This window comes from Quercus robur, chromosome 5, assembly GCF_932294415.1.
Source record: "Quercus robur chromosome 5, dhQueRobu3.1, whole genome shotgun sequence".
NCBI classification, from domain to species: domain Eukaryota; kingdom Viridiplantae; phylum Streptophyta; class Magnoliopsida; order Fagales; family Fagaceae; genus Quercus; species Quercus robur.
Genome location: NC_065538.1, coordinates 36604720 through 36632663, shown reverse-complemented (window position 1 = coordinate 36632663; position 27944 = coordinate 36604720). Strand labels below are relative to the sequence as shown.

Below are 27944 nucleotides of genomic sequence, written 5' to 3'. Positions count from 1 at the left end.
CTGGGATATTACCTTGCTGATAGTATATATCCAAAGTGGGCAACATTTGTGAAAACAATCCCAGCTCCACAAGGACAGAAATATAAATTATTTGCAGCAGCCCAAGAGGTGTATAGGAAGGATGTTGAGCATGCATTTGGAGTGCTTCAAGCACGTTTCGCAATTATCCGTGGACCTGAACGATTTTTTCATCTTGAAACACTCAAAAAGATCATGAAAGCATGCATAATTCTCCATAATATGATTGTTGAAGATGAGTGGGAAGATGAGTGGGATGATAATGAAGTGGTAGATTTGGATTATGAACAAAATGATGGAGTGGATAATCCTCCTCTGCAAATGTTACGTGAATAAAGTGATGAATTTTTGTCATACATTGAGAGGCATGGACGCATTAGAGACTGAGAAATTCATTTTCAACTCCAGTCAGACCTTATTGAACATTTATGGCAATTGCAAGGCGAGTCGTAGCAACTTTCTTTTTTGTATGTTGAGAATTATGAGTCATAAGAACTTGTGCAAGTGTGTGAGTTTTATTGTAATTTGGTTTGAGTTATGTATGTGAGCAAATCTATGGACTACATTGTTCTTGCTATAATATGTATTTTATTTTATATGTTTTCTTATAAAGTTCCTTCATTTCATAGTTCACATTGTTTCAAGGTTGCTTTCGGACAATTGAGATGATAATAGGCTTTCATGACAATTGAGAAATTGTTTTAGTAAAAAAAAAATGTACGAGTATAATCTGGGGTTAAAAAAAATCACTTGTTAACACTAGACGATTATTTGCTATCATGCGGCAGCGGTGACTGCAGTGGAAAAAGAGTCGTCAGCGATGGCGACAGCGGTGGCAATGGCAGTGGCGGTGGCAATGGCAGTTGAAGGTGGTTGTGATTGTTGTTTATTATATAGGATATATTATTTTATTGTAATAGGTATATTATTTTATTGTTATGTTTATATTATTTTATTGTATTAAAAACTAAAATAAATCTACTGCTGCAGCATGTATGTAGGTAAAATAGATAAAGTAACTTTTAATGGAACTAAAAAGCTAAATTTATAGCTCCACTACTGTGGATGCTCTAAGTAATTAATAGAACGCATGCAATGGCGAAATCAATGGAAACTTTGACAACTATCTTCCCTTTTGTCTTTTTTTTAACCATCGAAGTAGCTACCAGGAAATATTCTTGATACATGTGCGCAAAAGAAGATAATGCTCGTAAACATAAATTTCATTTAGAATGTACGTGGATATTGAATTGTGAAGGTTTAATATAGCCCATAGGTGATGCTTTTAATCTTCATTTTCCTTAACGAAATAATGAACCCAAACACCAGTCTCTAACAACAATTCCTCACTAATATTTTTCCAGCCCATCATTCATCACAAAAAAGCTTCTATTTTTTTTTTTTTTTTTGGTCCTTTGGCTAGAGAGAAGTACAAGTAAAAAGGGGCAGGAGAAATTTATTACACAATGCAACAGAGCTTTGTATCAATAGAAGCCAAACATATGCAAAATGCTTGGAAACCTGTCAAAGGATATCTGCACAAGAAATTAAGGTTCAATGTTTAGGGTTAAATTTCTCATTTTTTTCATTTCAATGGATATAACTATCAATTATTTACTCCTAGATATAAATGTGGAAAACCTTACTTTCAATAAAATCAATACAAGTAATTGTAAAAAGGTTCTTGCATTATTACCTGTAATCCATTACATACTTTGATTTCCCCACCCTTCCAAGCTGCAAAATTGACTGTTTTCCATTCTCCTATGTTAAACCATATACTAGTAAGTATCCCAAAGTAATATGTTTCTGCAACACTCATTTAGGAACCCCTTTTTGTAAAACCAAACACACTTAAAAGCGCCTCAATTCCAATGTTGCAAGTTCCAACTGTCTACAGATATTGATAAATTTTGTCTACAAAATAAGTGTAAAATTTAGATGCTTTAAGTCTGTGCCAGTGTGATCTTTGAGTCAATGAAGTTCTAATTACCTCCAAAGTCAGTTGGAAATTTTTTACAGAACTTTGGATTCTAAGTCCAGCCCTTCCTCTGTCTCTGTAATCTAGCTCATATTGCTTTGAAATCTGGAGCAACATAAACAATTAAAAAATAGATTTGAGTCTGCTATAATGACAGAAAACACTCTCTATGCACTTACTTTGCTGTAATTCGGAACTCTTGAGAATAGCTCATGAACATGGTCTACTTTTCCCTCCCAGTCCTTTGGCAGTCCATAAATGTGTTGTACCTGGGTGAAGTTTGAATCACAGTATCCTATTTCATTAAGTCCTAAGATAGCATTAACTCAACATCAACTTTGTCTTAAAAAGTACCTTTCATATCAGATCATATTATAAATTGGTAAGGAGCTCAGATATTTTAGAACTGTTAAGCTCACCTGGTTTGCATTCTTTAACTGCATAAATTGTTGCTTCGGTATGTATGCCATCATGCTTCTATAACTTCCTGTACAGGTGGCTACTGTAGGCATGAATCTGCAAAAGCACAAAAAGACCATGTAACCAGAGAGCAAGCAAGCAAGTGAAAGAGAGGGAGAGCTCAACTTTGCTTACCTGACAACAGCCAGAAGTGATTTAGATTGCATAGTTTGGGAATTGAGGCGTCTCCCCTGCCATAAAATGTAAAGTTTACTAACCAAATTCATTATAAAGATCATCGCATATATCAGTTTTTTTTTAATTGATAAATTCAAAGGTAATATAACTCATTATACACATTTTAAGTTTTAAGAAAGTGAACCTGATTCCAAATATGATATTTAGAACCAATGAGGTTAGATGTTACAACCCCAATAAAATTATCATCTGAATCAGGCACTATTCCTTTTGTATTCTGAGCTATTGTAAACTCAGACTTTCCATTGTACCGCTTGTGGTGAGCAACAGCTAGTTTCCGATCCTGTCGTCCCTGACCTTCCTGAAATCGAAAAATGAGTAAAACTTTATTCATTCATGGAAGTTTACCTTGCTCCACAAGAAAAACCAAAGACCTTCCAAATATAGATAATTAAATAATCAAACATAACTAATCAAAGCTACTTAGGAGTTCCAAAGAAAAGATGAAGCAAAAGAATTTATGTGATGAACTAAAAGAACCATGACACAAATACTTACTAGAGAGGGATTGCAGAAGCTATTAACCCCAATGCCCTAAATAGACTGGAAAGTCCGGATCCTAGCCACTTGAATATAAATTTTACAACTTCCACTATAATGAAGCATACGTTGCCTTGGCGTTGGACAAACATATCTCAATCAAGCTCCTTATTGAAAAATTGGGAACACTAAGTGATGCAAGCACCAAAATTATTTCAGATTTTATTTTATTTTTGAATTTTAAATTTTGAATTTGGTCTTTAATGTTTTGAGGATTTTATGGGATTTGTCTTGTTTATCTTCTGTTTCCTTTGTTCAATTTTCCTACCCCAGTCCTGCATCACTAAGTCTAGTTAATTGAGTAGTACCTCAATTTAACAAACAGGTCTGAGCATCCCCATGGTGGTTAGAAGTTAGAACACACCAGAGCTTGCACACCATTTAAATCATTGATTTGAAAAACACTAGCGTATTGAACATTAGCCAGTTAGCCACTGATAACAGACTGTCACAGGCTCAAAGGGCTACTCACAAACCAACTTGATGACCCTAAAGCCAACCAATTTTAGTTTAGAATCCTCACTTCATTATTACATTCAGTAGTTAACTCGCAACATTGGACTCAAAACACCACTTAAAGAATGGTCGGGAAAAAAAATACATAGAAAAGTATAATTACCTTTGCAAGTACGATATTTTTCATAAAACCTATAGTCTAATAAGATTATCCGCATTTGACCTTCCTGTTAAAACAATTCATAAGGCTACCATTCCTTCTACAAATGGAGTCATTCTCACTTTGTTCATTATTCAAAAAAGCAACTGCTTATATTAGATTTAAATTCTCATTATCATAAAATTTCTTATTTACTTTCTAAAGTTTCAAAAGTAAAGAAATTATTCCAGAGTCCAAGACCACCATGGTCTTTCAATTCAAATGACAGGATGTGGTAAAAATGAATTTCCATAAATATTTGGCTACATGACAGGCCTAAGTATCCCCTAGAATTATAAGTTTAGAAATCCTGATTCAACCACCAAACATAATAATGAAGGGAGACATTAGTGAAAGATTTAAAGTCATATTTATCCTAGTGCCAGAGTATCAAAGATGTACATCTGTATGGGCGGACTCATAATACCTAAAGTAACCTAATTTTCAATTGAATTCGGACAGGCTTTCATTTCTGCCATCCTAAAACAAATATTCAGATTCCCATGACCAGAAACTGCCATCAAAGATGTTGAATTGAAATTTCTCAAAATTAGTTGACTGCAATGACATGAATTGACCATAGCCCATAAAATTAATGCTGATAAACATCTCAGAAACCCATAGATTGTTTTTATGCAATAATTTCTAGCAAATTGTTTAACTACTTGAGAGTAAAATGACCACCGATAAAAAACTCTTATGAGTAAAATGTTTCCCATTGGGATTTCCCCTCCAACAACATTGCAAGTTTGCAACAACCATTGCCAAAATCAGATATACAACCGTGTCAAGCATACATGTACTAAGCAAAATTACAAATACAGAGAAAGAAAAATTCAATGATTCCAAATACTAGGTGGTATATTTAAAAGAATAAATAAATAAATCATAGTTCGGAAGAAAAAGAAAATAACATGTAGGCTTTGCAAGCTACAGGGATCTTACATTGGTATAAAGAGAGTATAGAGTACCCCGATGAAGTCCCTCTGGAGATGCTTCTTCTTTCACAATTACACAAGTACACCTTCCGATATCCAGAGGCAATGGCCTACACAACAAGGACCTGACCAAACACAAATACAAATACATATATTATATCAATAAAAGTTTGTATGAAAACACCAAAAAGGAATCGAGAAGAGAAAAGCAACCTATTAGGCAGTGTAGACCAAGAAGAAGCCGGAGCAGCTTCGGAATCGGAATAGTCCCAAATATTCAAAGAACTGGAATTCTCGGACTCAGGGGGTTCCCAAACCTTAGAGGGGAAAAAGGCCTTGTCGGGCTCATTCATTTGCATGCAAAACTGAAGCGAAGAAGGCTTCAAGTTCACCAAGACCCTGGTGTTGGTAGATAAAGATTTGTTGATAGGATTAGAAATAGAAGAAGAGAAAGCAAAACCATTTGCATTTTGTTTGTGCTTCCTGTTAGTGTTAGTGTTGGGCTCATCGTTCTCTTTGTCAATGTTGTCAATGTCGTCAGTAGTGAATATGATGTCTGGGGTTCTGGTACCTCCTTCGCTGCAGCTACGGTTGTGTTTGAGTTGGTCATTGAGAGGGTTGACATAGAGGGAGTTGTACGAGGATTGCCTTGGCATTGAGGATTTCTTGCATACGCTCATCATTGCCATTGCCTAGCTTGAAGCTTCTCTCTCTCCCTCTATCTGAGACTCAGAGAGAAGATTGAGTCTTTGATGGATTTTGAATTTGAATGCTGTCCACCTGTGGGAATGTTGCTGTTGGATAATGGGATTAGGTAGATATATTGAAATCCGTCACATTGAGAAAGAGAGAAGAAGGAAAGTTGGAGTTTCAATCAAGGAGTTTTATCTTGTTTGTGAGTCGAAGGGGTATTTTGAATTTGAATAGGCATGGGGAATTGTGAGGTTTTTTTTTTTTTTTTTTTTTAGTCCTTGGGTGGTGGGAATTGGGATGTTTATATATTATATGTGTCAAATAAATAATGTTTGTTTGGTGGGGCTAACAGTAACTTTTCGAAGTTTCAACACTCTTTTGGCCTTTTGTACGTGTTTAGGTTTGACTGGTAGAAAGAGACAAGGGTGTGTAATAACAAGGAGCAGCGGGAATTATGTTTGAATATGGAGTTGTCCATGAGTGTTTATTGAAACTCAATTGTATTGTTTGTAATTGCTACTGAGTTTCAATAAAACACTCATGGACAACTCCATATTCAAGTGTTTCAATTATTATTATTAATTTTTTTTTCAGTTTTTTTTTTTTTTTTTTTTTTTTTTTTTTTTTTTTAATGAACAAGATGTTTCATTTTGGGGATGGGCTCCTTTCCCGTTATTATTTCTCCTGTTATCTCCAGTTTTAAAACAAATGCATTACATCTGGCAATTATCTAATCTAAGGATATTCATTAAGCTACGTCACATGAGCAAAATTTTATCCCATTTAACAGAGATTAATACAAAAACTCTGCTTCTCGTGCTCAAAATTTTCACAAAAAACCATTTCGCTGAAACCTCTGAGCAACCCGCTTAAATATCTAACAATTCCAAAATCTTCTAGTCATTCGAATTCCAACCCAACAGAGAAGATTTGCTTTCTACTGAGTGTACCTGTAATACCTTGGGAAAAAAATAAAAAATAAAAGGAAGGGTATTTAAGTAAATCTCTTGTGGGGTCAATTTTATAATTTATATAAGGGAGTTTTTAGAAAATAAGGTTGAAACTTTATGTAAGGTTGAATTTATTCAACCATCTAATTGGCTTTATTTCGTGCCAAATTTGCTTGTAATTCAGCATTTAGTAACCCTGTATTTAAGTGGGATTGTTGTAAGGGTAGTGAGTGAGATAGTGTGAAGATTGCTCAAGAGTGTGCAAGAAAACAGAGTGTCGCGGCTGGAACTCGCGGCTGGACTCGCGGCTTCAACCCGCCAGAAGATGCACACGTGCCAAGCATGCTGGAAGATGAACAGTCATGTTAGCTGGAGCACTACAGGACAAAACAGGACAATTGGCCATACGGTTAACTCGCGACTGGAACTCGCGACTTAGTCAAGCCGCGAGGTTAAGCCGCGAGCCACCCCTGTTTTGGAAAAACCTGACGTTTCGCATTCCACTCCACTTCAGTATAAATACCCTTTTAACCCACGATTGAAAGAGAGCTTCCAGAGAGAATTTTGAGAGAGAAACCCTAAAGAAAAACCAGATTATTTCACCCACAATCTCTACCTTAGAGTCTCATCAAATTCCCTCACTCTCTTCCTCTCCATTGTCAAATCCTTGAGAGGCCATTATACCAAACCTGGTTCTCACCATTATCATCTCTGTGAGACAGACGTTTGGAGTTCTGGGAAGCAGTTAGGAAGGAGCCAATATTCATTGGTTGATGCTACGGTGTAGTAGCGGAATCCGGAAAGCTAGAAAAGAAAAAGGTTCGGCACAACCTCGTTGGAGCAAGAAGCTTGGAGGGCTTAGGTGCATTGGGTAGATTAGGCTTGGAGGGTCTATTGCTGTCCTTGTATCCCAACTGTATTTTCTAGTGGATTGATTACCGCTTGGAGGGCGGCGGAGAGGTTTTTCGCCGAGGTCTTCGGTTTCCTCTTCGATAACATATCTGGTGTTATCGCTGTGTTTGCATCTTCCTTCCTCTCTATCTCTGCCTTTACATTATTTGCTGTGGTTTATTTTGTTGTGGCTTAGATAGTTGTTTAATCAATTCCATGTTATAGCATATGTTAAGTTTCCGCACACTAGTTGTTTAACATATTGCATGTGTTGATTAAATTGGTTTTTGGGGGTCTAAACGTTCAAAAGTGTTTTTGTACACGTTTTTGAACTTTCAATTGGTATCAGAGCGGGTACACAGCTGTTTGGTTTCATTACCATTTGTGTGATCCTAGACCCCTGAGTTGTGGTTGTTGTTTTTGTTTATACCATGCTGAATTGTAGCTCAAGTGTTTGTGAAAATGTCTCTATGCATATGACTGAAAGGTGTCTTACTGATGACCTTGTAGAGTTATTAAAAACTAAGAAACATGCTAGAGTTTTTGTTCACATGCTGAAATTTCTTGAGAATCAGAATCTTGTCTTACATAGTAGCATATCTGAATCAAAATCATTGATTAAGAAATATAAAAGAAAGAATAGAATGTTGTGTGAGATGATTGAGAATCTGAAAATGAAAAATCAATCTAAAAGTAGCATAAAACCTGATGATGAGTTTGTGTTTGAAGGTCAAGATTGTCTGTCACATGTGAACCTATTTGTGCATACCTCATTAAAGGTGTTTAATGCATGTTTGTGGTATCTTGATAGTGGATGTTCTCGCCATATGACAGGGGATAAGTCACTGTTTAAGTCACTCAAAGAAAAGGTGGGTGACTATGTGACCTTTGGGGATGGAAGCCATGCTCAAGTCCTAGGCAAAGGAACCATCGAGATACCCGGTTTACCTCTGTTGAAAGATGTGCTGTTCATAAAAGGGCTGAAGGCAAATTTGCTGAGCATCACTCAAATTTGTGATGACGACTTCCTGGTACAATTCTCCAAGAAAGGATGTTTGATCATCAATAAAGAGGGGATTCAGGTTTTGGAAGGAAATCGGACTACGGATAATTGTTATGGAATAGTTCCCACGGCACCAATATCATGTAGAAGTGCTCGGGTGGATATGTTGGAGCTGTGGCATCACAGATTTGGGCATGCCAACTTCAAACAAGTAGCCAAAGTCTCCAAACTTGAAGCAGTCGAGGGACTTCCTAAGTTTGGAAAAGTAAAGAAGACCATTTGTGGTGCATGTCAAATGGGGAAGCAAACTAAGGCAAGTCATCACAAGGTAAATGTGATAGCCACCTCTCGTTGTTTGGAGTTACTTCATGTTGATCTGATGGGGCCCACCAGAACTGAAAGCCTAGGGGGAAAAAGATATATTATGGTCATTGTGGACGACTACTCAAGATACACTTGGGTTGAATTCCTTAGAGAAAAATCAGAAGCTTGTGAGAGGCTGGAGATTCTGTGCAAGAAACTACAAAATGAAAAGGGGATTCCAATAGCCAAAGTTAGAAGTGATCATGGGAGAGAATTTGAGAATGCAAGATTCGAGTCCTTCTGTGAGAAGAATGGTATTAAAAGAGAGTTTTCAGCTCCCAAAACTCCACAACAAAATGGAGTGGTAGAGAGAAAAAATCGTGTGATTCAGGAGATGGCAAGAGTCATGTTGCTTAATAAGCAAATACCTCAAAATTTTTGGGGAGAAGCTGTCAACACCTCGTGTCACATTGGCAATAGGATTTTCTTTCGAGCTGGTACAAAGAAGACTGCATATGAGATATGGAATGAGAAGAAGCCTAAAGTGAAGTATTTCCGGGTATTTGGAAGTAAATGTTATATCTTAAATGATCGAGAGAATCTTGGGAAGTTTGATGCAAGAAGTGATGAGGGTATTTTTCTTGGCTACTCTACTACAAGTCGAGCATATAGAGTGGTCAACAAGAGAACAAAGACTGTGATGGAATCCATAAATGTCAAGATTGATGATGCCTTACCTAAGGTGGAAATGATTGATGATGTAGAAGGGCCGAGCACCGAAGAGCCTGATGTTGAGGTAGAAGCATTGGATATAGAAGGTGAAGAACCTATACCAGAAGTAGAATCGACTCCCATCAACCCAAGAAGGGAAACGAGATCGATGTCTAGAACTTCAAGTCCTCTTACTCCTCCAGAAGTTCATCCTCCTATCTCTCGTAGTGATGAAGTCTCCACTTCAAAAAGGCCTTCCTCAAGAATTCTCAAGAATCATCCGGAAAGTAATATCATAGGATCACTTGATGACGGTCTTCGCCTCAGGAAAGGAAATATTCTGCTAGCCAATCATGTAACATATCACTGTTATCTTGCACAGTTTGAACCAAAGAGGGTTGAAGAGGCTCTTCAAGATGAGAATTGGGTTGAATCAATGCATGACGAGCTGAATCAGTTTGTGAGGAATGACGTGTGGGAACTTGCTCCACGGCCTGAGAACGTTCATGTTATAGGCACAAAGTGGATTTTTAAAAACAAAACTGATGAAGATGGAGAGATAATTCGAAACAAGTCTCGGTTGGTGGCTCAAGGCTACACACAAGTAGAAGGGGTGGATTTTGATGAATCATTTGCTCCGGTGGCAAGACTCGAATCCATTCGAATCCTCATGTCCATTGCGTGCACTTTGAAGTTCAAACTTTATCAAATGGATGTTAAGTGTGCTTTTCTGAATGGATATCTAAATGAAGAGGTTTTTGTTGAGCAACCAAAAGGATTTGAGGATCCTCATTTTCCAGATCATGTATTAAGATTGAAGAAAGCACTATATGGTTTAAAACAAGCGCCTAGAGCCTGGTACGATCGTCTCACACATTATCTTCTAGATAGAGGTTTCAAGAGAGGGTACGCCGATCGAACTCTATTTGTCAAAAATGATGAAGATTATCTCCTTGTGGCACAAGTCTATGTTGATGACATAGTGTTTGGAGCAACTATCGAAGATCGTGCTACTGAATTTTCTGAGGAGATGAAGAAGGAGTTTGAGATGAGCATGGTGGGGGAGCTCACATTCTTTTTGGGTCTTCAAGTCAAACAACAGAAGGAGGGTATATTTGTATCTCAAGAGAAGTATGCCAGAAATATTGTCAAGAAGTTTGGCCTAGACTCCAAAAAACATGCCTCCACTCCCATGAGCTCTTCCACTAAACTGAATATGGATTCATCAGGAGTAGAAGTAAGTCCCACATTGTATAGGAGCATCATTGGAAGTTTGCTCTACCTTACAGCAAGTAGACCGGACATTGCTTTCAGTGTGGGCGTTTGTGCCAGGTACCAAGCTAATCCGAAGGAATCTCATCTGACTGCTGCTAAGCGAATCATTCGATATGTGAGTGGTACTGCAAACTATGGTCTGTGGTATTCAAAAGACTCAAATGCGTGTCTTGCTGGGTATTCGGATGCTGACTGGGCTGGAAGTGTAGACGATCGGAAAAGCACTTCAGGCGGCTGTTTTTATCTTGGTAACAATCTTGTTTCGTGGATGAGCAAGAAGCAGAATTCAGTGTCTCTATCTACTGCAGAAGCAGAGTACATAGCTGCTGGAAGTTGCTGCACTCAGCTTCTTTGGATGAAGAAATTACTTCATGACTATGGAATTCCTCAAGAAACGATGTGTGTCTTCTGTGACAACACCAGTGCCATCAATCTTTCCAAAAATCCTGTTCAGCATTCAAAATCCAAACACATAGAGATACGTTACCATTTCATTCGGGATTTGGTAGAGGAAAGAGTTGTGTGTCTTGAGTTCATACACACCGACAATCAAAAGGCGGATATCTTCACCAAGCCTCTCGATGGTCCACGGTTTGAATCACTCCATAAGACCATTGGTGTCGGTACAATTCCTTGACTCTCTTGTGTGTTGTGTGCTTCATTTTTTATATCTGTCTGTGTTGGAGCACACATTTCTTTTCGCAACTTGTTTCTTGTTTGCTTGTTCTTTTGTGGTTGCTGCTGGTTTTGTTTGTGTTTGATTCATTCTTTTTGTTTCTTGAGTCAAAAATCCAAAAATTACATAAAGAATTTGAAAATCAAAACGCTTGATTGACTTTGTTGAGTTTTTGTCTTAAAACTCGTTTTGCCTTGTACTTTTGTGCTAATGGCTTTGTGCATTTTCGAGCATTGCTTGTTTTCATGCACTCATATCACTATGGGAAAAATCTTGAAATCTATGTGATTGTTGTAAATAGATCTTCAAACTTGTCATGAATGATTAGTGAATGGTTACGTTGATCTTGAAACATGCATAGACTTGTGTCTATATCTCTTCCCACTTTTTTTAATTTTTGTTTTGCTAAAAAGAGCTCACTAAATGTAAATCTCCAAATGAAAAGAGATATTGAGCTGCAAAAGCCTGTCGCACATTCTAGTATTTGACTAGGAAAAAGGGTAAGCGACCTTATATCAAAAGTGAAATTTCTTTCAAAAAGGCCAAAGGCCTGTTCTTCAAAGAGAAATGTTATATATCCCTCTCACAATGAGAGATGATTGCCTCAAAAGATCAAATGTTAAGGCTGAAAGTGGAGTCAAATAAAAAGCTCCAAGTTATGTTATCAAGTTGTGTGGGAGGTCATATATTCATATTTCTATAATTGAGATTGGTCACATGATCTAGTGCTAATTGTGTATGTCTTGGTTGAATTGATCATTGAAGCTTCACATTAGACAAAGGACTATCTCATTGTTGATATCCACACACAACACACAAGTTTATGTTCAATAAATGCCATATTTATTTGTGTGATTGTACTTGATAAAATGTGTTTTCACATGCTCAATCTTTGTTAATTCAAGCACAAAAAGATTTTTGAGTGTTTTAGGTGTTTTTGGAAAGTATTTTGTTGAAAAATCTGAAAATTTCAAAAATCCAGTTTTTGCCCTGTTTTGGTGGCTTAGTCGCGGGTATGTCAAGTCGCGAGACTCAGTCGCATCTTCGCTGGTCAGTTTTGGCGACTTGTTCGCGAGTGGAAGGTCCAGTCGCGAGATTCACTCAGAGATTTTCGCGGCTCAGCTCGCGACTCTCTCGCGGGTAGACCTTCCAGTCGCGAAAAACACTTAGAAAAATTTTTCAAAATTTTGTTTTTGTGTTCTTTGGCGGCTTAATCTGGCGACTGTGTGGCGACTTGTCTCAGTCGCGAAAATCGCGTGTTTTGGACATACAGGGGCAGTTTTTAAAATTTCCTGTTTTCCCTCGATCTTTTTGTGACTGTTCATTGTCTTTTTTCTTCTGCACTTTCCCTTTCTCACCGTGCCTCCATTGTCGATCTCCATTGTTTGCTTCTTCTCAGCTAAAAATCGTCGACTCACAGGTATGGTTCCTTGTCTTGCACTCTAATTTTCCTGTTGTCATGGTTTTTCCCTCTGGATTATTCACTTTTGTGATGGGTTTTGTAATGGGTTTTGTGATGTCATCGTTAGCTTATGGTAACCTGTTCTTCTGGTTTTTGAGCTAATTTATTTTGATTGGTTGTGTTCTTCATCATGTGCTTAGCTAGGGTTAGCTATTCTTTTTGTCTGATCTGATGTTGCTATCATGTTTCACTTTGATCTTGTGTGGTATCTTGTTGATGTGGTGTTAATTTTGGTCCTTTTGCAGCTGATTATGTGGTTATATTTGATCTCTCTGCTGTGTAGTTCTAATTTGGGCCTTTGGTGTCCCTCATTGTTACTTTCTGACCATTCTCATCCAGCTGCTAGGATTTCTTCATTGTTCCTACATTTTCACTAACCCACTGCTGATATAGTCTGTTGGATTGTGTTCTGTCATTTTCCTTGTTTATAATACAGACTAGTCATGTCTCCATTCAAAAAGGCTGCTGTGAAAGGAGGTTCTTCCAAAGGGAAGGAACCTGTAATTGATGTTGATGAAGACACACCTCTCCCGAAAGTGACTCGCTCTTCATCACAGCGATTCGATCCCAATAAGTTCAGATCCTATTCAGCATATCAGTCATATGAGAATTTCTTTCTTCATGCCACACCACTACTAGAGAGAGCTGTGGATCTGCCTTCACTTCATAACACTGACATTCCGATATGTTTTGCTCACAAGGATTGGAATTACCTTCTCTCGGATCCGGATATCGTGTATGAAGAGTTGGTTAAAGAATTTTATGCTAATGCAATTGTGGAAGGAGATGAGCTTAAGTGCTGGGTTCGGCAAAAGAGCTTTTCTGTCTCTCCTACATACCTGGTAGAAATTCTTCACATCAACAGACCCATTTTTCGTCATTCACCGGTCTATGATGATCTATGTCCTGATGAGGAGCTTCTCAAACAAAGTCTTGGTCAAGATTTGGAGTTCTCACCAAATGGCAAATCCATCAGTGTCTCCTCCCTTTCTCCGAAACTGTGAGTGCTTACAATTGTGATGTTTCACAATTTGTACCCTTTATCAAGTACTGGGTATATGAATCTCGGACGAGCTTTGTTTCTTCATGATCTGGTCTCTGATGAAGAAATCGACATTTGTGCTCACATCTTTCATGTTTTGCGCAAAACGGTTCTTCGCAGTGAGTCTCGGATATGCATTCCTTTTTGTAGTCTCATTTCACGGATCTTGAAGCTCAAGGGAATTTATCCAACGGCTGATGAGTCTCCTATCCCCAAACCAAGTCCGATCAACATGCGCACATACAATGCAAGTGTTGGACATAGTCGGAAGAGAGCCAAACCAGAAACTTCTGCACCTCACAGTGACTCTCAGTTCAGCAATCTCTCCCTCGATGAGAAACTTGATTGCATTGTCTCCTCTGTTCACGAGTTGAATACAAAGATGTCTGGACTCACTGCTTCTCTACATCATCAAAGCAACCGATGGGATATGAAGTTCACTTCTCTTCAGACTCAGTTGGATCAAATTCAGAGAAAGCTCGAAGAGGATGACTAGCCTATTCCATGACAAAAAGGGGGAGTGATAGGCATAATCAAGGGGGAGGATATTACCCTAAGGGGGAGTGTCACTATCTAAGGGGGAGTGTCTTAATTTTTTTGTTTCCTTCTTCTCTTTAAGTTGTTATATTATGTTTTGTAAAACTGTGATTCAGGTATTTGTTGGTTTGTACCCATATGCTTTTGTAAGCTTTTAGGGTTATGGTTTTATGCATAGTTTGTAGGCCTTGTGGTATGTACCATGCTTAAGTGCAGCCTTTATGCTATGTTGAAATCAGTACTTTAATCTGAATGTTCTGCATTGTGATTGTTGTACTGTCACTCTTGTGCCCTTGTAGGATTGTTCCTAGATGCATATGCCTTGTGTGCTATGCATTGGTTGAGTGTTGTGCATACAAGTGTCTTGCCTTCTGCTTGTTAACTTGTATGTCCTTGTGTTCATTCCAAGTGTGAATGAGCACTGTGATCACTACCTTGTGGTGTTCACTTGGTTGATCAAGCCATGGTTTGTTCATTAACTCCATCTTATGCTTGATCTCATTTTGCCTGTTTCATATGCATTTATAATTTTCTGCTTACAATGATCATGGTGTATTGTTGTGTTTCAGGAGTTTATGTTCATATGATTCAAGTGCTTCACAGCTTCTAGAGTTAGGTGTGAGTGAGTTTTGATCAACTGTTCCCAACTCACATGTTAAGTCTAGAGTCTGTTTTAGGGTTTTGTCACGGAATAGCCAAAGGGGGAGATTGTAAGGTTGAATTTATTCAACCATCTAATTGACTTTATTCCGTGCCAAATTTGCTTGTAATTCAGCATTTAGTAACCCTGTATTTAAGTGGGATTGTTGTAAGGGTAGTGAGTGAGATAGTGTGAAGATTGCTCAAGAGTGTGCAAGAAAACAGAGTGTCGCGGCTGGGACTCGCGGCTGGACTCGCGGCTTCAACCCGCCAGAAGATGCACACGTGCCAAGCATGCTGGAAGATGAACAGTCATGTTAGCTGGAGCACTACAGGACAAAACAGGACAACTGGCCATACGGTTAACTCGCGACTGGAACTCGCGACTTAGTCAAGCCGCGAGGTCAAGCCGTGAGCCACCCCTGTTTTGGAAAAACCTGACGTTTCGCATTCCACTCCACTTCAGTATAAATACCCTTTTAACCCACGATTGAAAGAGAGCTTCCAGAGAGAATTTTGAGAGAGAAACCCTAAAGAAAAACCAGATTGTTTCACCGACAATCTCTACCTTAGAGTCTCATCAAATTCCCTCACTCTCTTCCTCTCCATTGTCAAATCCTTGAGAGGCCATTATACCAAACCTGGTTCTCACCATTATCATCTCTGTGAGACAGACGTTTGGAGTTCTGGGAAGCAGTTAGGAAGGAGCCAATATTCATTGGTTGATGCTACGGTGTAGTAGCGGAATCCGGAAAGCTAGAAAAGAAAAAGGTTCGGCGCAACCTCGTTGGAGCAAGAAGCTTGGAGGGCTTAGGTGCATTGGGTAGATTAGGCTTGGAGGGTCTATTGCTGTCCTTGTATCCCAACTGTATTTTCTAGTGGATTGATTACCGCTTGGAGGGCGGCGGAGAGGTTTTTCGCCGAGGTCTTCGGTTTCCTCTTCGATAACATATCTGGTGTTATCGCTGTGTTTGCATCTTCCTTCCTCTCTATCTCTGCCTTTACATTATTTGCTGTGGTTTATTTTGTTGTGGCTTAGATAGTTGTTTAATCAATTCCATGTTATAGCATATGTTAAGTTTCCGCACACTAGTTGTTTAACATATTGCATGTGTTGATTAAATTGGTTTTTGGGGGTCTAAACGTTCAAAAGTGTTTTTGTACACGTTTTTGAACTTTCACTCTAACTATATATAAGCTTATTAATTCAACGTATATAAAGAGATATTTTGAGAGAGGAGACTACCCAAAAGACTAAAGTAGAGAAGGATTGACTACACTTTTGAGATAAGAGCCTAAGAATCACTTTCTTGTCAAATCTAAGCTTTACGTAGAATTAGAGGTTTTTTTTTTTTTTTTTTTTTTTAGTGTGGGTATTTTGGCCAGTAGTAAAACTATTTAATTATTCAAGAGTTTCAATGATACAAACAAAGAAAAGTTTCGATTCATTTTCGATAAATTAGAAATTGTTATTGCAGATTCTTCTATGTTCAGTAACTTAATCTTTATATATGCCTTTTGTTGCGTTGAATGAAGATGAAATTTGCAAATTTTTAGACTTCGTGAGACAAGTTTCTGCACAGCCCTTTATTAAAGGAATAGTACCGAATTAATGGAGTTGAGATCTGACAAGTTTAAAAAAAAAAAAAAAATTGTGTATTTGTAAAAGCCCAAGTGCTTTGATTTAGATGATATAGTCATGTATCTAGTTTTGTCCTTATCTCAAAAGTGAACTAAGGGCAGCAGGTGGCAGAAAGTAAAGGAAATATATATTATGAATATGTGGTTTTTTTGTGAGTTAATAATGAGAAATTATTAGTTTTTTTTAGTAGTTTCTCTTTTAGCTGGGTACCATTATAAGTTTTTCTTAAATTATTTGATCATTGAGTAAATGGTACTTATAAAATTGTTTTAGGTGAAATCTAAGGATTTTTAGAGGAAGTGTTAGGCAAAAGTTCCTTTTGGAGGTAAGAAACCTTATCCTAATTGTATTCTATTTTGCTTATATTAATGTGTTTTTAACTACTAAAAATTGTTCATAATTGATAGAATTTTTATTTCAGTACTACTAATTTCAAGTAAAGGATTATTACAAATATATTTTAATATTTAGTATATGATTTTTATATACATGTTTGAATAAGATATATTTTGTTAGAAACTATGATTTCATATATATGATTATGGACAATCTAACTATGAATTGATTTTGATACCCAGCCAATGGGGGTTATTCATTGGTATTTTGATATCCAAACCAATGAGGGTTATTCGTTGGTACTCTGATACCCAGCCAATGGGAGTTATTTATTAATATTTTTATACACAAACCAATGGAGGTTATTCATTGGTACTCTGATACCCAAGCCAATGAGGTTATTCATTAGTACTCTGATGCTCAGTCACGGAGATATAGCATGACCATAGTCATAAGATTGTTAAGAATATGAATTATGTTTGAATATTTGAACTATTTTGAGTCCTTAAAACTACATATGTGAAATTGGAAATATTTGAGTATTTGAAATATTTTGATTCATTAAAACTTCTTACGTATTTTTGAAACCTATTGTAAGTTATAGCTTTTGATATATGAAAAATTGACTATTTTCTAAACCATCTATGATATATTTGTAAAATTAAAGTATGTGATCCATGTGCAACTTATATTTTAAGACTACGAAACTTCTTCAGTTATTTTGGAAACACATAGTATATTATAACTTTGAAAACACATAATACATTTTATCCTTTACACATCTATTGCTAGATAGAACTTATTAGAATTTTGGTTACTTATTGAGTTGTTAGCTCAACCCTTTTTCCCCTCCAGTTTCAAATTATGAAAAATAGCAAGTTTTGGGAGTTTTGATGTTATGTTGTGAGCAGGAAAAGAAGCTTAGTGATTTTGGGATTGGATGGTCTTCTAATAGTTTTATATTTATTGGCCAATTGGCATTATGTACATGAGGTTTGGATTTTGTTCCTATTAAATTATTGGAGATCAATTCATAAAGAAATTGTTGAGATATTTTGGATTTATTTGATTTAATTTTTTAAGATTAATTTTATTTGCTAAAAAGGCTTTGCACACTTGTAGAGTGCTTACTTTAGAAGCGTGCGCCAGTTGTTACATGCTTATCTTTATAGTTGGATTCGGGGTGTGACAATTTAATGGTATCAAAGCCAGGTTATGATCTTGTAGACTTTATGCTAGGTTTTGATTTAGAATGAAATCTGCACCCTAGGCATTACAATTCTAGTTATTGTTTATGAAGGTTATTAGGTCATAGATAGTGTTCTTTTGATGACTTGATGAGAAGTGTAAGTAAGGTTCCATCATATGATGATTTTGTTAGGACATATGTGTTTCACATTAAGAACATATGTCATGATTTTATGTAATTGGCTTATCTTTTGACAAAACACACTTTACTTGTATTTGGGTAGATTTAGAATGTCTTTAAATACTTCAAGAAACCATGTTTCAAGATCAAGTATTGAAGCCTTAAAGTTTGTCCAAGAAAACAAGTTGATAGTGCAAATTCATTAAAGCTCGACAGCTAACTCCACAGCCGTATCTATCGAGGTTAAGAAAGCTATTCAACATTCGATGTGCTCAACACCTACCCGACAGCTACTTGACACCTCCTATCTATCGAGGTTTAAGATTTTTAGAATTCAAATATGATTTTCTTGAGATCCATGAATTTGTCTTTGGGTTTTCTTTTCTCCTAACCCTAGACATATAAAAGGATTGTTGTAAGGACCGTCAAAGTGTTCACAAGTTGCACAAGTTTTGAGAAAACTCTCTTTAAGCAAATTGTGACCGGAGACAAAGTTCTTGCCTTAGTTCCTCTCTTTTCTCTTGAAGAAGTTGCTGCGTATGTACACCAAAGGGTTTTATGACCAAGCATCTTCTTGATCTTCATCGTGTGTGTAAGGTTGAATTTATTCAACCATCTAATTGGCTTTATTCCGTGCCAAATTTGCTTGTAATTCAGCATTTAGTAACCCTGTATTTAGGTGGGATTGTTGTAAGGGTAGTGAGTGAGATAGTGTGAAGATTGCTCAAGAGTGTGCAAGAAAACAGAGTGTCGCGGCTGGGACTCGCGGCTTCAACCCGCCAGAAGATGCACACGTGCCAAGCATGCTGGAAGATGAACAGTCATGCTAGCTGGAGCACTACAGGACAAAACAGGACAACTGGCCATACGGTTAACTCGCGACTGGAACTCGCGACTCAGTCAAGCCGCGAGGTCAAGCCGCGAGCCACCCCTGTTTTGGAAAAACCTGACGTTTCGCATTCCACTCCTCTTCAGTATAAATACCCTTTTAACCCACGATTGAAAGAGAGCTTCCAGAGAGAATTTTGAGAGAGAAACCCTAAAGAAAAACCAGATTGTTTCACCCACAATCTCTACCTTAGAGTCTCATCAAATTCCCTCACTCTCTTCCTCTCCATTGTCAAATCCTTGAGAGGCCATTATACCAAACCAGGTTCTCACCATTATCATCTCTGTGAGACAGACGTTTGGAGTTCTGGGAAGCAGTTAGGAAGGAGCCAATATTCATTGGTTGATGCTACGGTGTAGTAGCGGAATCCGGAAAGTTAGAAAAGAAAAAGGTTCGGCGCAACCTCGTTGGAGCAAGAAGCTTGGAGGGCTTAGGTGCATTGGGTAGATTAGGCTTGGAGGGTCTATTCATGTCCTTGTATCCCAACTGTATTTTCTAGTGGATTGATTACCGCTTGGAGGGCGGCGGAGAGGTTTTTCGCCGAGGTCTTCGGTTTCCTCTTCGATAACATATCTGGTGTTATCGCTGTGTTTGCATCTTCCTTCCTCTCTATCTCTGCCTTTACATTATCTGCTGTGGTTTATTTTGTTGTGGCTTAGATAGTTGTTTAATCAATTCCATGTTATAGCATATGTTAAGTTTCCGCACTCTAGTAGTTTAACATATTGCGTGTGTTGATTAAATTGATTTTTGGGGGTCTAAACGTTCAAAAGTGTTTTTGTACACGTTTTTGAACTTTCAATTGGTATCAGAGCGGGTACACATCTGTTTGGTTTCATTACCACTTGTGTGATCCTAGACCCCTGAGTTGTGGTTGTTATTTTTGGTTTATCCCATGCTGAATTGTAGCTCAAGTGTTTGTGAAAATGTCTCTATGCATATGACTGAAAGGTGTCTTACTGATGACCTTGTAGAGTTATTAAAAACTAAGAAACATGCTAGAGTTTTTGTTCACATGCTGAAATTTCTTGAGAATCAGAATCTTGTCTTACTCAGTAGCATATCTGAATCAAAATCATTGATTAAGAAATATAAAAGAAAGAATAGAATGTTGTGTGAGATGATTGAGAATCTGAAAATGAAAAATCAATCTAAAATTAGCATGAAACCTGATGATGAGTTTGTGTTTGAAGGTCAAGATTGTCTGTCACATGTGAACCTATTTGTGCATACCTCATTAAAGGTGTTTAATGCATGTTTGTGGTATCTTGATAGTGGGTGTTCTCGCCATATGACAGGGGATAAGTCATTGTTTAAGTCACTCAAAGAAAAGGTGGGTGACTATGTGACCTTTGGGGATGGAAGCCATGCTCAAGTCCTAGGCAAAGGAACCATCGAGATACCCGGTTTGCCTCTGTTGAAAGATGTGCTGTTCATAAAAGGGCTGAAGGCGAATTTGCTGAGCATCACTCAAATTTGTGATGACGACTTCCTGGTACAATTCTCCAAGAAAGGATGTTTGATCATCAATAAAGAGGGGATTCAGGTTTTGGAAGGAAATCGGACTACGGATAACTGTTATGGAATAGTTCCCACGGCACCAATATCATGTAGAAGTGCTCGGGTGGATATGTTGGAGCTGTGGCATCACAGATTTGGGCATGTCAACTTCAAACAAGTAGCCAAAGTCTCCAAACTTGAAGCAGTCGAGGGACTACCTAAGTTTGGAAAAGTAAAGAAGACCATTTGTGGTGCATGTCAAATGGGGAAGCAAACTAAGGCAAGTCATCACAAGGTAAATGTGATAGCCACCTCTCGTTGTTTGGAGTTACTTCATGTTGATCTGATGGGGCCCACCAGAACTGAAAGCCTAGGGGGAAAAAGATATATTATGGTCATTGTGGACGACTACTCAAGATACACTTGGGTTGAATTCCTTAGAGAAAAATCAGAAGCTTGTAAGAGGCTGGAGATTCTGTGCAAGAAACTACAAAATGAAAAGGGGATTCCGATAGCCAAAGTTAGAAGTGATCATGGGAGAGAATTTGAGAATGCAAGATTCGAGTCCTTCTGTGAGAAGAATGGTATTAAAAGAGAGTTTTCAGCTCCTAAAACTCCACAACAAAATGGAGTGGTAGAGAGAAAAAATCGTGTGATTCAGGAGATGGCAAGAGTCATGTTACTTAATAAGCAAATACCTCAAAATTTTTGGGGAGAAGCTGTCAACACCTCGTGTCATATTGGCAATAGGATTTTCTTTCGAGCTGGTACAAAGAAGACTGCATATGAGATATGGAATGAGAAGAAGCCTAAAGTGAAGTATTTCCGGGTATTTGGAAGTAAATGTTATATCTTAAATGATCGAGAGAATCTTGGGAAGTTTGATGCAAGAAGTGATGAGGGTATTTTTCTTGGCTACTCTACTACAAGTCGAGCATATAGAGTGTTCAACAAGAGAACAAAGACTGTGATGGAATCCATAAATGTCAAGATTGATGATGCCCTACCTAAGGTGGAAATGATTGATGATGTAGAAGGGCCGAGCACCGAAGAGCCTGATGTTGAGGTAGAAGCTTTGGATATAGAAGGTGAAGAACCTATACCAGAAGTAGAATCGACTCCCATCAACCCAAGAAGGGAAACGAGATCGATGTCTAGAACTTCAAGTCCTCTTACTCCTCCAGAAGTTCATCCTCCTATCTCTCGTAGTGATGAAGTTTCCACTTCAAAAAGGCCTTCCTCAAGAATTCTCAAGAATCATCCGGAAAGTAATATCATAGGATCACTTGATGACGGTCTCCGCCTCAGGAAAGGAAATATTCTGCTAGCTAATCATGTAACATATCACTGTTATCTTGCACAGTTTGAACCAAAGAGAGTTGAAGAGGCTCTTCTAGATGAGAATTGGGTTGAATCAATGCATGACGAGCTGAATCAGTTTGTGAGGAATGACGTGTGGGAACTTGCTCCACGGCCTGAGAACGTTCATGTTATAGGCACAAAGTGGATTTTCAAAAACAAAACTGATGAAGATGGAGAGATAATTCGAAACAAATCTCGGTTGGTGGCTCAAGGATACACACAAGTAGAAGGGGTGGATTTTGATGAATCATTTGCTCCGGTGGCAAGACTCGAATCCATTCGAATCCTCATGTCCATTGCGTGCACTTTGAAGTTCAAACTTTATCAAATGGATGTTAAGTGTGCTTTTCTGAATGGATATCTAAATGAAGAGGTTTTTGTTGAGCAACCAAAAGGATTTGAGGATCCTCATTTTCCAGATCATGTATTAAGTGTATGGTTTAAAACAAGCGCCTAGAGCCTGGTACGATCGTCTTACACATTATCTTCTAGATAGAGGTTTCAAGAGAGGGTATGCTGATCGAACTCTATTTGTCAAAAATGATGAAGATTATCTCCTTGTGGCACAAGTCTATGTTGATGACATAGTGTTTGGAGCAACTATCGAAGATCGTGCTACTGAATTTTCTGAGGAGATGAAGAAGGAGTTTGAGATGAGCATGGTGGGGGAGCTCACATTCTTTTTGGGTCTTCAAGTCAAACAACAGAAGGAGGGTATATTTGTATCTCAAGAGAAGTATGCCAGAAATATTGTCAAGAAGTTTGGCCTAGACTCCAAAAAACATGCCTCCACTCCCATGAGCTCTGCCACTAAACTGAATGTGGATTCCTCAGGAGTTGAAGTAAGTCCCACATTGTATAGGAGCATCATTGGAAGTTTGCTCTACCTTACAGCAAGTAGACCGGACATTGCTTTCAGTGTGGGCGTTTGTGCCAGGTACCAAGCTAATCCGAAGGAATCTCATCTGACTGCTGCTAAGCGAATCATTCGATATGTGAGTGGTACTGCAAACTATGGTCTGTGGTATTCAAAAGACTCAAATGCGTGTCTTGCTGGGTATTCGGATGCTGACTGGGCTGGAAGTGTAGACGATCGGAAAAGCACTTCAGGCGGCTGTTTTTATCTTGGTAACAATCTTGTTTCGTGGATGAGCAAGAAGCAGAATTCAGTGTCTCTATCTACTGCAGAAGCAGAGTACATAGCTGCTGGAAGTTGCTGCACTCAGCTTCTTTGGATGAAGAAATTACTTCATGACTATGGAATTCCTCAAGAAACGATGTGTGTCTTCTGTGACAACACCAGTGCCATCAATCTTTCCAAAAATCCTGTTCAGCATTCAAAATCCAAACACATAGAGATACGTTACCATTTCATTCGGGATTTGGTAGAGGAAAGAGTTGTGTGTCTTGAGTTCATACACACTGACAATCAAAAGGCGGATATCTTCACCAAGCCTCTCGATGGTCCACGGTTTGAATCACTCCGTAAGACCATTGGTGTCGGTACAATTCCTTGACTCTCTTGTGTGTTGTGTGCTTCATTGTATATATATCTGTCTGTGTTGGAGCACACACTTCTTTTTGCAACTTGTTTCTTGTTTGCTTGTTCTTTTGTGTTTGCTGCTGGTTATGTTTGTGTTTGATTCATTCTTTTTGTTTCTTGAGTCAAAAATCCAAAAATTACATAAAGAATTTGAAAATCAAAACGCTTGATTGACTTTGTTGAGTTTTGTCTTAAAACTCGTTTTGCCTTGTACCTTTGTGCTAATGGCTTTGTGCATTTTCGAGCATTGCTTGTTTTCATGCACTCATATCACTATGGGAAAAATCTGGAAATCTATGTGATTGTTGTAAATAGATCTTCAAGCTTGTCATGAATGATTAGTGAATGGTTATGTCGATCTTGAAACATGCATAGATTTGTGTCTATATCTCTTCCCACCTTTTATTTTTTTTGCAAAAAAAAAAAAAAAAAAAAAAAGAAGAGCTCACCAAATGTAAATCTCCAAATGAAAAGAGATATTGAGCTGCAAAAGCCTGTCGCACATTCTAGTATTTGACTAGGAAAAAGGGTAAGCGACCTTATATTAAAAGTGAAATTTCTTTCAAAAAGGCCAAAGGCCTGTTCTTCAAAAGAGAAATGTTATATATCCCTCTCACAATGAGAGATGATTGCCTCAAAAGATCAAATGTTAAGGCTGAAAGTGGAGTCAAATGAAAAGCTCCAAGTTATGTTATCAAGTTGTGTGGGAGGTCATATATTCATATTTCTATAATTGAGATTGGTCACATGATCTAGTGCTAATTGTGTATGTCTTGGTTGAATTGATCATTGAAGCTTCACATTAGACAAAGGACTATCTCATTGTTGATATCCACACACAACACACAAGTTTATGTTCAATAAATGCCATATTCATTTGTGTGATTGTACTTGATAAAATGTGATTTCACATGCTCAATCTTTGTTAATTCAAGCACAAAAAGATTTTTGAGTGTTTTAGGTGTTTTTGGAAAGTATTTTGTTGAAAAATCTGAAATTTTCAAAAATCCAGTTTTTGCCCTGTTTTGGCGGCTCAGTCGCGGGTATGTCAAGTCGCGAGACTCAGTCGCATCTTCGCTGGTCAGTTTTGGCGACTTGTTCGCGAGTGGAAGGTCCAGTCGCGAGATTCACTCAGAGATTTTCGCGGCTCAGCTCGCGACTCACTCGCGGGTAGACCTTCCAGTCGCGAAAAACACTTAGAAAAATTTTTCAAAATTTTGTTTTTGTGTTCTTTGGCGGCTTAATCTGGCGACTGTGTGGCGACTTGTCTCAGTCGCGAAAATCGCGTGTTTTGGACATACAGGGGCAGTTTTTAAAATTTTCTGTTTTCCCTCGATCTTTTTGTGACTGTTCATTGTCTTTTTCTTCTGCACTTTCCCTTTCTCACCGTGCCTCCATTGTCGATCTCCATTGTTTGCTTCTTCTCAGCAAAAAATCGTCGACTCACAGGTATGGTTCCTTGTGTTGCACTCTAATTTTCCTGTTGTTATGGTTTTCCCTCTGGATTATTCACTTTTGAGTGTGGGTTTTGTGATGGTTTTTGCTGTCATAGTTGTCCTTTCTTAGCTTATGGTAACCTGTGTTTCTGGTTTTGAGCTAAGTTATTTTGTTGGCTGTGTTCTTCATCATGTGCTTAGCTAGGGTTAGCTAATTTTTGTCTGATCTGTTGTTGCTATCATGTTTCACTTTGATCTTGTGTGGTATCTTGTTGATGTGGTGTTGATTTTGGTCCCTTTACAGCTGTTTTTGTGGGTATATTTGATCTCTCTACTGTGTAGTTCTAATTTGGGCCTTTGGTGTCCCTCATTGTTACTTTCTGACCATACTCATCCAGCTGTTAGGGTTTCTTCATTGTTCCTACAGTTTCACTAACCCACTGCTGATATAGTCTGTTGGATTGTGTTTTGTCATTTCCCTTGTTTATAATACAGACTGGTCATGTCTCCATTCAAAAAGGCTGCTGTGAAAGGAGGTTCTTCCAAAGGGAAGGAACCCGTAATTGATGTTGATGAAGACACACCTCTCCCGAAAGTGACTCGCTCTTCATCACAGCGATTCGATCCCAATAAGTTCAGATCCTATTCAGCATATCAGTCATATGAGAATTTCTTTCTTCATGCCACACCACTACTAGAGAGAGCGGTGGATCTGCCTTCACTTCATAACACTGACATTCCGATATGTTTTGCTCACAAGGATTGGAATTACCTTCTCTCGGATCCGGATATCATGTATGAAGAGTTGGTTAAAGAATTTTATGCTAATGCAATTGTGGAGGGAGATGAACTTAAGTGCTGGGTTCGGCAAAAGAGCTTTTCTGTTTCTCCTACATACCTGGCAGAAATTCTTCACATCAACAGACCCATTTTTCGTCATTCACCAGTCTATGATGATCTATGTCCTGATGAGGAGCTTCTCAAACAAAGTCTTGGTCAAGACTTGGAGTTCTCACCCAATGGCAAATCCATCAGTGTTTCCTCCCTTTCTCCGAAACTGCGAGTGCTTACAATTGTGATGTTTCACAATTTGTACCCTTTATCAAGTACTGGGTATATGAATCTCGGACGAGCTTTGTTTCTTCATGATCTGGTCTCTGATGAAGAAATCGACATTTGTGCTCACATCTTTCATGTTCTGCGCAAAACGGTTCTTCGCAGTGAGTCTCGGATCTGCATTCCTTTCTGCAGTCTCATTTCACGGATCTTGAAGCTCAAGGGGATCTATCCAACGGCTGATGAGTCTCCTATCCCCAAACCGAGTCCGATCAACATGCGTACATACAATGCAAGTGTTGGACATAGTCGGAAGAGAGCCAAACCAGAAACTTCTGCATCTCACAGTGACTCTCAGTTCAGCAATCTCTCCCTCGATGAGAAACTTGATCGCATTGTTTCCTCTGTCCACGAGTTGAATACAAAGATGTCTGGACTCACTGCTTCTCTACACCATCAAAGCAACCGATGGGATATGAAGTTTACTTCTCTTCAGACTCAGTTGGATCAAATTCAGAGAAAACTAGAAGAGGATGACTAGCCTATTCCATGACAAAAAGGGGGAGTGATAGGCATAATCAGAGGGGGAGGATGTTACCCTAAGGGGGAGTGTCACTATCTAAGGGGGAGTGTCTTTATTTTTTTTGTTTCCTTCTTCTCTTTAAGTTGATATATTATATTTTGTAAAACTGTTATTCAGGTATTTGTTGGTTTGTACCCATATGCTTATGTAAGCTTTCAGGGTTTATGTTTTATGCATAGTTTGTAGGCCTTGTGGTATGTACCATGCTTAAGTGCAGCCTTTATGCTATGTTGAAATCAGTACTTTAATCTAAATGTTCTGCATTGTGATTGTTGTACTGTCACTCTTGTGCCCTTGTAGGATTGTTCCTAGATGCATATGCCTTGTGTGCTATGCATTGGTTGAGTGTTGTGCATACAAGTGTCTTGCCTTGTGCTTGTTAACTTGTATGTCCTTGTGTTCATTTCAAGTGTGAATGAGCACTGTGATCACTACCTTGTGGTGTTCACTTGGTTGATCAAGCCATGGTTTGTTTATTAACTCCATCTTTGCTTGATCACATATTGCCTGTTTCATATGCATTTATAATTTTCTGCTTACAATGATCATGGTGTATTGTTGTGTTTCAGGAGTTTATGTTCATATGATTCAAGTGCTTCACAGCTTCTAGAATTAGGTGTGAGTGAGTTTTGATCAACTGTTCCCAACTCACATGTTAAGTCTAGAGTCTGTTTTAGGGTTTTGTCACGGAATAGCCAAAGGGGGAGATTGTAAGGTTGAATTTATTCAACCATCTAATTGGCTTTATTCCGTGCCAAATTTGCTTGTAATTCAGCATTTAGTAACCCTGTATTTAGGTGGGATTGTTGTAAGGGTAGTGAGTGAGATAGTGTGAAGATTGCTCAAGAGTGTGCAAGAAAACAGAGTGTCGCGGCTGGGACTCGCGGCTGGACTCGCGGCTTCAACCCGCCAGAAGATGCACACGTGCCAAGCATGCTGGAAGATGAACAGTCATGCTAGCTGGAGCACTACAGGACAAAACAGGACAACTGGCCATACGGTTAACTCGCGACTGGAACTCGCGACTCAGTCAAGCCGCGAGGTCAAGCCGCAAGCCACCCCTGTTTTGGAAAAACCTGACGTTTCGCATTCCACTCCTCTTCAGTATAAATACCCTTTTAACCCACGATTGAAAGAGAGCTTCCAGAGAGAATTTTGAGAGAGAAACCCTAAAGAAAAACCAGATTGTTTCACCCACAATCTCTACCTTAGAGTCTCATCAAATTCCCTCACTCTCTTCCTCTCCATTGTCAAATC

General features: G+C 38.4%; 1 protein-coding gene across 3 annotated transcripts; it reads right to left on the bottom strand.

The window, feature by feature from the left end:
- Nucleotides 1-1405: 1405 nt before the first annotated feature.
- On the bottom strand, nt 1406-5739 carry LOC126725875 (tubby-like protein 8). 3 transcript variants are annotated; one of them, XR_007655627.1, is made up of 9 exons: nt 5003-5739; nt 4797-4914; nt 2781-2957; nt 2594-2649; nt 2419-2515; nt 2179-2268; nt 2012-2104; nt 1715-1935; nt 1406-1553 (listed from the first exon to the last, which is right to left on the bottom strand). XR_007655627.1 is itself a non-coding variant. In XM_050430879.1 (9 exons), exons 1-9 carry the CDS (start codon nt 5476-5478, stop codon nt 1478-1480), a joined length of 1203 nt encoding a protein of 400 aa, XP_050286836.1. In that variant the 5' UTR covers nt 5479-5739; the 3' UTR covers nt 1406-1477. The 3 variants fall into 3 exon arrangements, 2 of the variants coding, with proteins under 2 accessions (XP_050286836.1, XP_050286835.1); XM_050430879.1 differs by having other exon boundaries at nt 1715-1782; nt 2829-2957; XM_050430878.1 differs by having other exon boundaries at nt 1715-1782; nt 5003-5738.
- Between the last annotated feature and the right edge of the window lie 22205 nt (nt 5740-27944).

Bases quoted from the DNA above. Each gene is read 5' to 3' on its own strand.
- LOC126725875 (XM_050430878.1), bottom strand. From the start codon at position 5,478: ATGGCAATGATGAGCGTATGCAAGAAATCCTCAATGCCAAGGCAATCC. The intron at 2,958-4,796 runs GTAAGATCCCTG...TTTCGATTTCAG, and splicing joins TATACTCTCTTTATACCAAT to GAAGGTCAGGGACGACAGGA. The intron at 1,554-1,714 runs GTAATAATGCAA...TTTCTTGTGCAG, and splicing joins AAGTATGTAATGGATTACAG to ATATCCTTTGACAGGTTTCC.